At 43.3% G+C, this 16113-nt stretch overlaps 1 protein-coding gene across 1 annotated transcript in view; it reads left to right on the top strand.

Annotated features, from left to right (window-relative positions):
* The window catches only part of large1 (LARGE xylosyl- and glucuronyltransferase 1), a 66049-nt gene that overhangs the window by 4324 nt on the left and 45612 nt on the right, over positions 1-16113 (top strand). The window contains exon 2 of the mRNA XM_037760764.1: positions 15834-16020. Within this exon, the coding sequence (XP_037616692.1) occupies positions 15915-16020 (106 nt within the window). The 5' untranslated portion in view covers positions 15834-15914. The remainder of the gene's footprint in view (positions 1-15833; positions 16021-16113) is intronic.

The raw sequence follows: 16113 nt of genomic DNA on the forward strand, positions 1-16113 counted from the left end.
AAATAGCTAATCAGCCAATCACATGGCAGCAACTCAATGCATAACGTCATCTAGACGTGGTGAAGACGACTTGCTGAAGTTCAAACCGAGCATCAGAATGGGGAAGAAAGGGGATTTAAGTGACTTTGAACTAACTAAAAACCCGTTGACTTCCAGAGGAGGGAACAGGAAGTGCTAAAATGCTACCTCATTTCCGTATTTTAGGACTCATTCCTGCAGCACAAAACATGGGAGAATAGGGTCCATGTTGGAAAATACCATAGTTACCCTTTAAGCATTGAAATATAGACACTTGCACCTGTTGAGTCAGTAACCTTTAGACAATCAGAAGACAATCAATTCCTCCACCTGTCCCCGGATACATACAGTAGTGTATCAGCATTATGTCTGTTTGTCTTCATTAATGAGCGTGGAGGCCGACTCTCGGGGGGGATGTATGGTGGAACAGCAAACAAGCCTGTTCTGTCCACTGCTTCATTGATTTGCCCATTCAGGCCCGGCGGCATTAAACAGCACACATTTCAGGTGATGCACTCATCACGATGTAATCACTGGAGATATTGTGGAAGTTAATGCCCCTCCGCTGGAGATAAGACTCTGAGACTCTGAAACAGTTACTGCCGTGTTATTGACCTCTACAGACAGTACAGGTGGAAGAAAATACTGAATATCGCAATATTATGTTTTGTGATACTGTATAGATTCTCAAAATTGCTGTATTGATTTTTAATTAATGGTTTATGTGCAAAGATTAACTCCGTCAATACTTTATTTCATTTGCAAAGATCTGCGCCTCTCAGTGTATGTGTCCTCTCAAAGTAGTGCTAGGATGTTGGATGTTACAGTGACGCTGATAAATCCAAATGCAGATCGCACTTGCATAAAAAAAAGTAACTTTAACTCAGATTTTATGCATATGGTGTTGTGTTCTTTATACTATGACTAAAATTAGATTTAAATAAATCACAATATATCGCCTTGCTTACTGTATCGCAATTTATTACACGGCTGTGTCGAATACTCGATTCTGATTGGTCAATCACGGCGTTCTGCGGTCTGTAATTTCTGTATTACAGACCGTTGCTATGTATAACAGACCGTTGCTACGTATAGCAGACCGTTGCTATGTATAACAGACCGTTGCTATGGGCGCAGCTCAGATGTCGGACTCTGGAGGACCGTTTTTATGTCAAAATATTGATTTCTTCAGTTAGTAGCCGTGTAATAAGCGGGATAATGTACAGCGAGCTGGTCATTGTTGTGAAATAAACCCCTGCAGGGTCAGATTCTTGCCAACACAGCCCTAACAGACAGCCAGGTGAGATCCACCAGTCATGCTGGACTATTAATAGGATATTCATAACAGATCTGGTGTATTGCAGTATGACGTGCAAAATGAATAACTCTGTCTTTGGGCTTCACTAAAATTTGGTGAAATCAATATCCTCAGACTGCATATGTTGTCTCTTCATATACTGTATGCTGATCCAATGCTACCACTCTGAAGACATAATGATAAACGGGTCATTCACTGGAGTTAATTGGAACTGTGTGATAACATGTCCCTCACTCAATTTATAGCACCAACAGATTCCCATGAGGCCACTCCAGGCATTTCATTTAAAACAAGAGGCATGCACAGAATACAACCATGTCATGTTCCTGCAGTCTGATCATCTATGCCTTTAACTGAGCAGATAGGGATCCGGATATTTTCAAATGATTTTACGCTAACCGGGTAACATTGAATTTGAGCATAACTTCAGTTTCTGACATTATTTTCACATTATTCATACCAGCTAATTTGCACTGATGCTATTTATATTAACACTGGATTCAGCATTAGGAAACCATGCATCCTGTCCATATCCACACTCAATACTCAAACTAGAACTAGTCATCACATTGCAGTGTTAGAGTGATGTAGTGAAGAGTGGAGGAGAATGTAACTGTGTGATTGTTGAGCAGTGTTTCCCAGATGTAGAGAGGCGGTGGCGGTGGCGGTGAGGTGGGGGGTGACTGTTCACTGCCCTGAAGAGATGCTGTCCAAATAACCTCTGACATTCAGACTGAATGGACTGGCCCTTTTTCTTTCCAGCCTCAGTGGGCGGTCATGTGGAGTAATTCAGAGGCTGGTTACATGGCTGCTTACCACCGACACTGTCTGTTTCATGCAACAGCAAGTTAACTGTCTATCAGCTGGATATATATATATATATATATATATAGAGAGAGAGAGAGAGAGAGAGAGAGGCTGAGCTCAGACCTGTCTATGATTTTCTCTCTTTTGCTCATGCATACCGACAGCAAACCTCTTTACTGTCGACACCATCTAATGTCAGTTTTTCCCCTCCTGTTATGTTTAGGGGTAGTCGACCGTCCGTCCGTCTGTACGTCTGTACGTCTGTACAATATCTCAGGAATGCATGGAGGCAATTCCTGCAAATTTGGCACAAACATGCACAGGATAAAATGATGACGTGATGACATTTTCGGACAGACATGGATGTAAACTGCAACCTGACTGGTTTGCGGAGGCGTGCAACCACGAGGCAGTGATTCTGGTATAATGAGCAGTGTACTGTATGAGCCAGCTGTCACTATCCACTGTTGGTGCTAAATGAAAGGATCCTCTCTAAATGTGACACACCCGTGAAGGAGACGTACGGAGAAGTGACGAGGCTCAACAGTTTGAATTCAAGATTTTACTGTATTCGAGAAACGGAGCGTCGCAACGCCCGCTCCTCACTTGCATATAGTTGAGGGCTCGTCTACTTTATGTAAATCACGGGCGTCCGACGCGACTCGCCGCCTCTCCAAACTCCCGAGAATCTTTTAAAATAAAGGCTGTTGATCTAAAATAAAGACAGATTCATCAACTGCATGGATTATTTCTCACCTCAAATGTTTTCAGAAACACATTTCAGTGAACTATTTACGTGAAATAAGAGAAGAAAGTTTTCAAACGAGCCTCCAGACTGTTTCCGGTTTGAAAGCTGGGAGCAGCAGCCAACGAAGTGTTCGTCCAATCAGGCGGGGACAGCCTGTGTCTAGTGACAGCCCACCAAGCGTCCAATGTTGGGAAGCGTTGCGTCCCCACGCGATAAAAGCACCCCTGTGGACACGTACCATTAGACTGTTCTCTGTGAACCTAAGATGCTCCCGTACCGACGACTTGTGGCGTTCTGTTGGTGGGAACGGAAGTTGACTTCGCTCAGCTCAGAGCAACGAGCAGAAACGAGGTTAAAGAAACGGACCACGCGTCTGCTCTGCCTCGCTCTGCCTCGCTCTGCCCTCCTTTTCCATCAGCCTGCTCTGTTTCCATTACAGATGTGGTTAGGTCAGGATCAGGAGACGAGGTTACACTCGTATAACTTTGTAGCCTGCCGTGCTGTTTTCCTGTTTCTCCCTCCGTCAGCGGACAACATGCAGCAGACTCCTCGGATAATAATTTGATTCCTCGACAGCCCGACTTGATGTCATTACTTTTAATCAGTGCCACTGCTCCCTTTTACTGACCGACTGCCAAATGTTGTGAAAGCATCGGGCCTCTTCCCTGTCCCCTTCGTCCTGTCATGTCTGAATACAGACATTAAGGGACATTTACTTAATGGACACCGATGTGAGGATGACAGTATTTATTCTTCCATACATGAAAACAGTTTAACGGCTTCATCTTTGTTTGAGTTCAAAATTAGATGTGGGAGTTAGGGATGCTAATTCTGAAAAATTGTCTTAACCGATAACCGACCCTCGTTGACCGCTCCTCTGAGCCGCTCAGCTTTTGAGTTCATTATTAATATTTCTTTTAACCGATAGCGTTAATCGGTTAAAATGCTTAATGCCGGTTAACGGTTAAACGGTTAATCATTAACATCCCTAGTGGGAATTTTTTTCTTTGGATTCTTGGTTTGATGATTTGATTCAGAATCCAAAACTAATCGTTAATTTAATAAATGGAAAACGTTGAGACTATTTTCAGGCCCCTTTGAAATGCAAAATGAAAGGTGTTGTCGGACCGAACAGGAAAATACGAATGTCCGTCTCGTGAACTTGATAGTCTCAAGAAAGCCTGGAGGGAATTTCTTCACATTTGGCACGATCGTCCGCTTGGACTCGAGGATGAACTGATTAGAATTTGGTGGTCAAAGGTCACATGTTTTAAGCCATAACTGAAGAATTGGTATACTCATTTTTGGACGGACGTGGATGTAAACTGGTTGTGAACCGGTTGGCGGAGGCATACAACCACGAGTTGGTAATTCTAGTTTATATTAAAAACGTAACGTTATCTGTGTTAATGTGGAAGCATGTTATCGTCTTCTACCTGTGTATTGATTGATTGATGAATCGAAGGTGTCATTTACTGAGCGACATTACTTGTTTTTGTACAACAGGAGACGTTCTATGTGTTCTGGAATAAGGAGACAAACACTTGTTATCCAGCCGTGGAGAGCAGCCTATCTGCTGCAAGGTTAGAACCAGTGACACCCATTGTGATGCAAAATGCTGTATGTGGAAATGTTATTCCCCACCCCGACTCACGGAGTCATTTCTTCCGTGTGATCATCTCTCTCTTAGATGCCCAGCAACCCTCCAATAAGTCAGCCCAGTGAGGCTGCTCGGTACCGGGGTGAATGAATTTCATTATGTCACACTTTCAGGAGACAAAAGGAAACGTTGAAATAGCCTGATGTGGCAGAAGTTGACTCCCATGTGGCTCGGTGTTGTCTGCTGGATCTAACTGATAAAGACAGTCATTTTAATAGCAATGAGTGGTGATGAATGTGATTAAAAGCAGAATGCAAATGTAGGACGTGAGGCATCTGGGATATTTAGCGAGCCACATGGTGGATAAACAAATTAAGATCATTTTGAATTTGGACAGAAGGGTAACGGAGAGCTGCACCGCGATCAGCCAGCCAGCTACAGCCCAGTTCACATGGTGCGTGACCCTCGGTGCTCTGCCTGGGCTTATTACGGTTAACACGCATGTTAGAGTTGTTGTGAGTGGAGTCTGCTGGGTGTTAAACATGCACAACTCATGTCTCTCTCGTTTCTAAACAACATGTGCACACATATGAAATAAAAACCTGTTTGAATGAGTATTTATGGGACATTGGAACTGCTTTGAAAACCACATCATTCATCGGTTATTGTAGGTTGCAGGTTCCACCAATGTTCATTATGGGATGGGATTTATGCAAAAGTCTTACCCAATCAGAATTCCTGTTGAATGTTCGTACTTTGCAGAACAGCAAACCTCTTTACAGTAGACTCCATCTAATGTCAATTTTTCCCCTTCTATCATGTTTTGGGGTTGTCCGTCCGTCCGTCTGGGCGTCTGGACAATATCTCAGCCTGGAGGGAATTTTTCGCACTTCGACGTGAGGATGAACTGATTAGATTTTGGCGGTCAAAGGTCACTAAGGTGACCTCACTAAACACATTTGTGGCTATAACTCGCCAAGCAGCTGAAATATAGAGTGATATTGTGCTTTTAGCTGACGTGTGTCTCCTCACTGTGTTGAGTGATGCTCCTTCATGTCTATGTAGAGCGAGCACAAGCGCCAGCAACAGGACGCTGACTTTAGTTGACTTAACGGACACAGGTGAAGCTGTTAACAACACATTTATGATTCTTACAAACAGTCCATTTAAAACCTGCATGAAAATAAATGGTGATAAGATATTTTTGCCATATCTTCAAACTGTACGTCCACAACACTTAGACATTGCTGCAGTCTACAGGGAGTGCTGGAACAGTTGTACTGCTTTCCAAAAGTAATTTTTCCTGATTGCTTCAGAGTACTAATGCAGTAATTAGTCTGCCAGTGAAATGCCACTAAACCTTAATATTTCTTCATCACGACTGTTTATTTATTGAGTAAACAAAGAATGCTTCAGCGGCGTACTCGCTGATTATAGATGTAATTGGTTATTCATTATTTCTCATTGATTGAATCAGATTCTATCTAATTGTCTAAATATTCCTCTCTGAGTTGCCGCTGTGCTGCGTCTCGGTGTCTCTGTGGAGTTGTGATCAGTAGATTTTAGATAACACTGTGAAAACAATCTAAACGTGTCTGCTTACCGCTCAGACGCCGGTCATCGGCTGCTTGTGCCAGTGCAGATATGTTGGATGTTGGCTTCGTGTAGCTGACGGAGCTCACTCATGTGAGCAGATGCCGTCCAGTGAGAGCTTATTATCCATATTTCAGAGTCTCGTGCAGCAACATGTGACGTTTGAAACGTTTCATGTCAGGCGTCTTCCACAGATCCTCTGCTGCTACTTTGGCGTGAAGTTTGTCACTGCCAAGGGCATGTGCTATTGATTTCTACAGAGGAGGCTGGATATTGACCCAGTCGGACGTCTAGAGAAAACCATTACGCCCAGCTGACACCCAGCTGTGGACCTCTGGAGCTTCGTGCCGGTCTCTGATCGACTTGTTTCACTACTTATGTACAGTATATTCTGCTTGTGTGCTAGAGGTGACACACACTGGTATGTTCTTTCCTTTCTGTTTGGTTCACATCATTGGTTGGTACACATATTGTGTCCTGTTTAAAAGACTGAAACCTTTTTTAGTCGTGGTAGGTTGACATGCTGGTCTCTGAGTGTTGACTCCCTGAAGACATAAGGCTACAGCAGATCCCTGATTTCATGAGTGCTGGACAGCGTATAACCCAGGAATAAGGAATAAGACCAGGGATGCGGTCAAAAAATGACGTCCTAATGTGAAAAACGTCATGAGGTCAAGGAAAGGTGTGAAGGAGAATTCAGAAAGACTTAGAAAAAGACAACCGCGGTGTTGAGAGAATCCCACTGCTCTTTCACTAGACTCCGTCATTATGATGCGACGGCGGCGGATGTTAGTGACGTGGTGAAACTACAATGTTGTGAAGATGGACTACAAAAGGCGCGGTGTGTTAAACAGAGATACCACAGGTCCTCCTGCTGCTGGAACACTTTACATCAACACATAATAAAGGATTATCTGACATAACGAGGACAACCGGTGAAAAACATCACTTCATTACCGAGGATGGACCAGAAATAAAAAAGGAATAACTTACAGGCTACCACAAAGTTTATATGATAAATACTGAGTTATTTTTTTAGTTATGGTGAATAAAGATATTTATTTATGTTGATTATTTGTTTGCTATATGTTTACTGTTCATTCTATTTGTTTTGTTTTTTACTTATTTGTTACTTGCTCGACATTAATAAATAAATAAATAGAAATAAAGTGAAACCAAATGGTTGTCACTGTCCACTCATATTTATCAACATGAATCCCAATTAGTGTATGACTGTATGAAAATAATATGCAAGATCGTTTCTCTGCATGAACGGCAGAATGGTGCGCCGCTTTAAAAGTTGCGGCTGCAAGGAATTGTGGGACGGCATTCTGCGTCTCTTCTAGAGATTCGAGGTCTTTTATTACCGCAAGCGGCGCGGTTCACAGCAACAACAGACAGGGAAGGTGATCTATTGACATCATATCAGCTACATTACTACAGTTTACGTGTCTCTATCTGTAGAAAATGTTACGGAGATAAAAAAAAAGTAAAGACGTATTTTTAAATCAACACTTCCTGCTTTCATTTAGAAATAAAAGCCCTCAAGCATTTTTTCTATGGACAGAATTCCTTCATTTGTTTACACAAGGCTTTTATTCTGAAATATTTGCAGAACAGTGTTGTAGAACATGCAGTGACTTGGAGAGCTCCATGAATGAATATAGTACGGAGTTTTAATTGTGGATTATTACTATTATTTAGTAATTACCACACGTTTCTTAACCTTTCTCTGTCTAAAGTAAATATAAATGACATTTAAAATGAAATGAAATGGCCATTAAAAGCAAACTATGTAGACAGAAAGGGCTGACAGCAGCAGCAGCAAAAACGCAATAGACACGCAGCTAGTGTGAACACCTGATTCGTTAATCACGCAGCCGCCACGCGACGCAGCCGCCACGCGACGCAGCCGCCACGCGACGCAGCCGCCACACTCTCCTGACGTTCCCAGTGTGGACGAAGCATTAACATTTAGAGAATTAAAACAGCTCTCTTCACGGCTGCTACTGAGATATTTCCAGGTCCTTTCACTCCGTTAGGAACCTTCCTGAGAGAAGAAGGACTATTCGACCGCAGCCCGGCTCTATTTAGTCCTGACGGGTGTTGATTCAGCTCTGGTATCTTTGGAGCTGTGGTACATTGTGTTGTTGGACAGTGATTGGATTGGCTTACATTACACTGTTGTTTTGTGACCAACATATAAGGGAAATGATACCAGGAGGGTAATTATCACTAATGTTTGAATTGAAACAAAAAGGTTGTTAGGACTTGTTTTTAATGTTTGTACCAAACCACAAAGCTCCAGTACGTGTACACGACGTCTCCAGGGAGCAGAGAAACCAACGGGATGTTTGCCTTGATAAAACAGTTTGTCTTTAGCGGAGGAGGCAGGGGAGAGGCTTTACAAACAGAATGGAAACATCCATCTGTGTGTGCTTATGTTGCTTTGTAACACGTAGCTTGATATCATCTGACAGAAGAGATCAGGAATACTAGTGGTGCTTATTTTCCCCATGAATCCAGAACATTTTTAGTTGAGAAGACGATTGGTTCTGCTCACAGTCGAATGTCTAATACAGACCGGGTTGCCAACTTTGGCTGGAGTCAGATTTTGATGACTTGGCTGAATTTCATGTGTACATGCCGTGCCACGCTGCACCGCATAACCAAACTGTACGTTGCCAGATACAGTATATACACACAGTGCATATGTTCTTCAGAAATAGCTCATTATTGTGTATTAGATGCATTCTTAACGTGATTTAAAAGTCAGTGGTGAGTTACGTTTTCTCTTTGCGATCCACTTGTAGAAGTTGTGTTGTTGTCTTATTGCATTTTTAAAAGGGACGTTGGCGTCGGTGGTGGTGTGATTTGGCTCGAGGTTTATCTTGGTGGAGTGAGAGCGTGAGACTGAAAAGTGTGAGACCCTGCTCTAACATAATATTGTAAAAGCAGAGCAGAGGAATATTTAAATCCTATCAACCCCCCCACTGTAACATCTTCTAACACCTCTTTTGGCCAACCTGCTGCCACCAAAACAATCTCTAAAAATGATTCTATATACAGTACATGCAGCAGCAGAAGATACATCGCCTGTATGCCACACGTTGAAATAACAGCTGTAGCTACTTAATCTGACACACATCTTATATATAGCTATAATATTTTTCCCCGTTCACGCGCTGTAATTTCATGCATATATGCAGTGAAATGCTGCACACTAGTGCACCGGCTGGCTGCGACTCCGGCAGGCTGTTGTGGTCAGAACACAGTAAAGAAACACAGCGGTGTTCAGTAAAGAAAGGATTGGATCAGGTTTTAGCCAATACAGATCCTTTAAATATGCCTGGATCGGCCTTGATACGAATGCTTAGGATCAGATCGGGAGTGAGAAAACAGTCCTATTAAAGAGTTGGATGATTGATCTGGTTGACCTTTATGTTTAGAAGCTGTATTCACTGTGACAGTCTTCCACTGTGACGATCCTCCACTGTGACGGTCCTCCACTGTGACGGTCCTCCACTGTGACGGTCCTCAGCTTCCAGGGGAAAGACACTGATGACACCATTTCTGTTTTTAGTCCCGTGCCCTACTTCTCTCCCCGTGGTACTGGATGTGTTTTAAGGTGGATTGGTGGGTTTAGGGGGGGGGTGCAGTACTGCCACATAAAGAATATGACTCTGTGATGATTTTAATCTTGTTATTAAAGTCCTCTTCACATATTACCAACCAGAGAAACCAGACTAATGCAAAGAGAGTTTTTGTTGTTGTAGGTCAGCCATCATCAATGATGATTGATGATTGATGATTTTCAATGAATATCTTGATATCGGCATGTTGTTGTTGTAATCATTTTGTCCATGATAATCGCGTAGTGAAAATCTGATATCGGCTCTATCCAGAGTTCCAGATTCTTGCTCACTGAAGAGTAAACTATTGGATGTTCATTATGTTTGGAACAAGCGAGTGATTTTGGAAACAACTTGGGTCATTTATTTTTGAAATAAGCTGAATTTTCTCTTTTAAGTATTCTGTAAAATTCAAATAACCAACCAGCGGTATAAAAGTGTTGGAGTTGTAAGGTTGCCTGTACTAACGGTGCTACTAAAAAACACCCCATGAAGATGAATGTTTCAGCAGGATGTGTTCTCTTTCCTCTGCTCAGCCTCCAGCTCAGAGCTGGCTGTGATTAATTGCTTCATATGGGCCACTAAAGGCCCGTGTCCCTCCCGACTACCAACAGTGGTTCTCTTCAGAGCTGCTGTATGAACGCGTAGCGCTGCCTTTATATGGATAGGAGCCAAAATAACAAGCGTATAGCTGGAAGATCACTGAGTGATAACCAACCACTCGACTCAGGGAATCGTCTGTCATGGCTATGAGAGAGGTTTACGCCCGTACGCCGATTAAAGGGAAACCTTTTTCTGAGACTTAGGGCGGACGTAGAGGACACACGGAGCTCAAAGTGGTTCCAAACAATTTCTTTTTGAGTGCACTCTTAGAGAATAGATTGGTCTCCATGGTGACGGGAGCTCCACGTACCCCGAATTGAACCTCGAAAGGTGGAAGGAGTGATTTAAAGGGTCATTCTGGTTTGTCTTATTTTTGTAGTTTTGTCCATTTTTATCATGATAACAATAAAGAGAATTTTCCAAAATGTCAAATGAACATTGACATGAACTTTAACAATATCACAGTTCATCCTTTAATTCCTGAATCATCCTTAGAAGACAACAGTTTGGGGTAAACCACGACACGCTGGGTTGAGCAGGGATCACAGATTTTAGCTTCCTTCTAAATGATCCCTCTACTCATCATGACTCGAGGTGTCTATTTGTGTTTGAGGTAACGTGAAATGGTATTACTGCATCAGAAATGGGCTCCCAGGTAGACCTCCTCAGCACGGTGAGCTGATTTACATGAGAAGCAGCAGCTACTGAACGCTCCACCTTGCTGCCGAGGATTTCTCAGAATTTTCCTCACTAAGTGCCTTTATGTGCTTCTAAAGCTCCAATGACATACATATCGTAGAGCCTCCTTTGCATGGCAGAGCTCATGTCCCTCTGTACTACAACAGAATACTAATGAGTGTTCAGCTAAGCCAGGTAACGTAATGAAATGGAAGACGACTCCCCCTCTTCACAATCAATATATTCTCCTCTCTGTCGGTGAGGCAGCAGCCGGTTAGTCCTCAGTACACTCTGTACTCCTGTCAGGAGAATGTGGATTGTTTTGACCTGTGGCCACTCTTGATGATCATGTCGAGAGAGAGAGAGAGAGAGAGAGAGAGCCTCTCGTCTCTGCTGGCCTCCTCTGAACGGAGGCTCGTCTTCGTCTTCGGCGTGGCTGTAATACACATGCTGTTCTATTCAGCTGAGGGAAAGACGGGTCCCTTCTGTCTTTTCAACTGCTTCTCATGGTCTTGATTAGTTAATGAAACTGGCTTACGATGTCATCGTGAGACCTTAAAGGGGACGGTCAGTGCCTTTTCCTACCAACACATAAACTGTGAAATAAGACGACCCATGTGAACATGTTCTAGTAGAAACCCAAAACACAAGTATGAACCTGAAACCCCTGTGGGAGACGGACAGAGGGCTGTGGGTTATTGAAGTATAGCAGCACACTGTTGATGTTCGGTACCGTTTTCCATCACTAGTTTCTTTTTGGGATGAAATGAAAACATCTGTCAGAGCCAGTTCTATATCTAACCTCTGTAAATCACCAGCATCTTTGAGGCGTTCCCAGCTCCGCCGCAGCGCCGTCCTTCACTCAGAACAATTCAATCACGCTCTCTCGGCGTGTTTCCCCGTGGCCTTTTTCTACCAATAAACCGCCGCTCCCGTAATCATCGCTCATCACTTTTAGTGCCAACACACAGCGACCTGCTATCGAGCTGTGGATATAAAATTCCATTTTCTATTAACTTGTTGTTGGGCCACGAGGGAAGGCTCGCCATTGACATCTTATAGCAATGACTGTAAATCTGATGCCAGGTTATGGATATCACATTACTGTTTGAACTGAGCAACATTGGAAAAAGATTGGATGTGATTCGTAACTCATCTCCTTCTCAGATTATAAATGACTGTGAGTTTTAGGGAGGATTGGCACTTTTATGGTGCAAAGTTACTGTGAGGAACATTTAACTGGTTACTGATGCCTCTGTATGACCTACATGAGTAAACTAGACCATCGGTGAGAAGACTGGCTGCTTCTCTATATCTGTTAATGCTTGTAATCGCGACCTGAGGTGGAGAGCTCCGCGCCCGGCAGCAGCAGCGGCTCCTCCTCCGGCCAGGAGCAGAGCTTCGCCTCGCTGGGATCCGACCCCACGCTGCTGGAGGCCCGGGCTGTACCGCTGGGCCCGCTGGAGGGAAGGGAGGCACTTGTTGAACAGTCTGAGGGAGTGGCTTGGTTAGTGGAGGAATAATATAGACCATTTCTGGTTGAAGGCAGACGTAAACAAGCCACCATGGGGTGGATTTTCACTTCTAATTGCAATAATTGAATTTCATCCATTCACAATGAACCTTAAAGGGAGATTAGTCCAGTATTTAATCCTCTTATCAACATGGGAGTGGACAAATATGCTGCTTTATGTAAATGTATGTATATATTTATTATTATAAATCAGTTAACAACACAAATCAATGACAGATATTGATCCAGAAACCCTCACAGGAACTGCATTTAGCATAAAACAATATGCTCCAATCATAACATGGCAAACTGCAGCCCAACAGGCAACAACAGCTGTCAGTGTGTCAGTGTGCTGATTTGACTATGACTTGCCCCAAACTGCATGTGATTATCATAAAGTGGGCATGTCTGTAAAGGGGAGACTCGTGGGTACCCATAGAACCCATTTACATTCACATATCTGGAGGTCAGAGGTCAAGGGACCCCTTTCAAAATGGCCATGACAGTTTTTCCTCGCCAAAATGTAGTGTAAGTTTGGAGCGTTATTTAACCTCCTTCATGACCAGCTAGTGTGACATGGTTGGTACCGATGGATTCATCAGGTTCTCTAGTTTACTATGATACCAGGATCTTCAGTCTTGCTTTAAAACTGAGCCGCTACAACCTAAAAATCACACGTTGTGTTAATGCGTTATAGAAATGAGTGGCGTTAAAAACAAAAGTGTTATTAACGTGTTACATTTGACAGTTAAAATCTTAGACTTCTTTGCCACTGCAAGTCATCACAACTGTTTATCAGCTGCCCCAATAATGAACTTCAACTTTGGAAAACCTTCTAGATCAGAGAAGAATATGCAACAAACACATGATGTCCATCTGTCAGAGCTGCAGGTCAGAGAGGAGGCTGCTGCCAGCAGACACATCGGAACAGACAGAGGCCTTTGGGTGGACAGACAGAGGACTGAATGTCCACCAGGTCTTAGTTAATGTCGTTGTGCATGCATATAGTTTCAATGTACAGTACAGTTGTCTCGTCGTCTGTCTCTCTCTATTGCTGCCCTGCCGGACTCTGTCGTAGTACCATGTCTTATTTTAACAAGGAAGCTGATAACAAACATTTCCTTCAATCTGAGCTCCTACTCTAATGCCTTCTCCCCTTCATCCCTTCATCCTTTCATCCCTTCATCCCTTCATCCCTTCATCCAACTGCTTCACTCAGTGGCAGGACGCCTCACTTGAATATGGTAATAAACGTCTCAGTGCAGCATTTGCAATGTAAATCATGGTATCTAGTAGAGAGAGCTAATATCACACAGGGGTCAAAGGCCGAGGAGCCTCTGAAAGGATTCATAGTCCTCCTATCAAAGCAGTGGGCGTCGTCAAGAGAGACTTGTTTAATCTCCTTTAGCCTCATTTAACCCTGTCTCTCTCGGAGCTCTTCACATCGGCCAGGCCACAATAAAAAAACAAAAACCCTGGAGATTCAGAAAGCTCTGGGAAGAGGGCTTGAAATCCTTTTTTTTTAAAAATCCGCTCCCTTTCTACTGGGTGGCACTATGATAATTAGCATTCTGGTTTTGTGTACGTGCCAGCCTCCACAGAGTCAGCCAGAGGTATTATGTTTCATCCCTGGGCAGTCTGGTGAAGATTAAAAATCGACTGAGGTCAACGGGGTAATTGGACAAAATGTGGATGTAACGGAAAAAGGATTTGGACTAATATCATATAATGAGACTTCTATACTCTCCGCCCCCGTCGTCACACCGGACAATTGACAGATTAGTTTAGGTCATCGGTCAGATTAGGATGTAACTGCCTGATTAAAGCAACATGACTCTTCAAACTGGCAGATAGAAGAACGTTGAACTGCTTCCTGTTTATCTAATTTAAATTCTATATGACTGATTTATTGAGCTCGATAAGTTGGCTCCGTCTGATTGGTCATGTCTAACCCCAAATGTGTTTTGTGTAATCCGAGGTCAGAGTTCCACTGGCTATTTTTTCACCTTTTTCTTACTTTTTTTCAGCTAAAATTTGCAGCCCAAAACCTTATAGGTGCAAATGTGAAATTTGTAAATGTGCTAGAGGAAGAAGCCGACCACACAACACGTTCTCACTCCCATCACTTGGTCACCCAACGCTTTAAACTATGACGCTCTAGGTTATCCGTCTACAGCGTCAGTTTTGGACATGTCAGGGTCACATGCATACTGTCTTTTCAAAATAGACTTGCAACTAGGGATGCTAATTTTGAAAAATGTTCTTAACCGATAACCGACCCTCGTTAACCGATTATTAACCGTTAACCGACAGGATTTGTGCTTCGCGTGCAGCGGTGCGCCGGCTGCAGTGTATGAGCACAACACACAACGGAGTCTCCAGTTCACCATCCGGGAGCGTTAACTTAGCAGCTCCGATGCTGCGTGTAGTGTCGCGGACATGCAGCCACTTTCCCAGTAAAAGTCTCCAACGCACATTTAGTTTAGTTCAGCAGGTTGTCAGCTGTGTGTCTGCCCGGATTAACGATAGCGATTGGCCGACAAACAGTGTGTGTGTGTCTACGAGGCTACAGCGAGCTATAGACGGGAGCCAACTTCCTGTATCTGTAACGCCGCTTAAGGTGGGCTTTTCTCAGCTTTTTAATTCATTATTAACATTTCTCTTAACCGTTTTAACCGATAGCGTTAATCAGTTAAAATGCTTAATGTCGGTTAAAGGGTTAATTATTAACATCAACACTGTGGTTTTGGTCAAATAAGTACGTTTGTTACGTAACAGGTGTTAGTAAAGTGAATGAACTCAACGTTGACTTAAGACACAAACGGCGGTCCGCTGGGTGATAGTCCTGCGTCTGTTTCACTTTGCTTTAGGGATGTAAATAGCTTGAATAGCTGGATCGGGTTATCGGTGACAACGGGGCCGATCTGTTCATTTCAATATACATTATATAAACTGGGATTTTAATTCCGGTTGAAGTTTTGACTCATTTGTTGCTGCATTGTAAATGTTTATACTTGAACTGTAAGTCCTGTTCATTAATTACAATTCAGTAAATGCATATCTGTGTATTCATTTGTCACATTTTGTTTTACAAAGTTAGGAAAGCGATGTTCAAGACAAGCCCGATGTTGTCTTGCTTTATAAAGAATGATGTACTTTATTAAAGCCTAGAATGAATACAGATTAACAGTACTACAGCATCTTGAGTAATCTTTTGGTGCAGGAGGTTCAGATGTATTTGTAAACCCGTCCATTACAGGATGTGAAGACTGCTCCTTCTCTAACGTGGCTGTTCCTTCTCCTCCCCCCCTCCTCTCCTCCAGTGCCATGAATCAGCCTGGACAACAGCTGCTACCCACATAGAGGTCACTTTACCTCTCTTTCCATTCGCTTCGGTCCAGAGGATGCTGGGAATGTGTCGTGGGCGCAGGAAGTTCCTGGCGGCCTCTCTCGCCCTGCTCTTCATCCCGGCGCTCACCTGGCTCTACCTGTCAGTCGGGAGCTTCCAAGGTGAGCACAGACCTCTGACGTACTCACTACATCATTTTGCCTTTGTCACTTAACGGTGTTGGTGATAACCGACCAGGTTATCCTCGTGTTGTT

Source organism: Sebastes umbrosus, chromosome 23 (genome assembly GCF_015220745.1).
Source record: "Sebastes umbrosus isolate fSebUmb1 chromosome 23, fSebUmb1.pri, whole genome shotgun sequence".
Taxonomy (NCBI): domain Eukaryota; kingdom Metazoa; phylum Chordata; class Actinopteri; order Perciformes; family Sebastidae; genus Sebastes; species Sebastes umbrosus.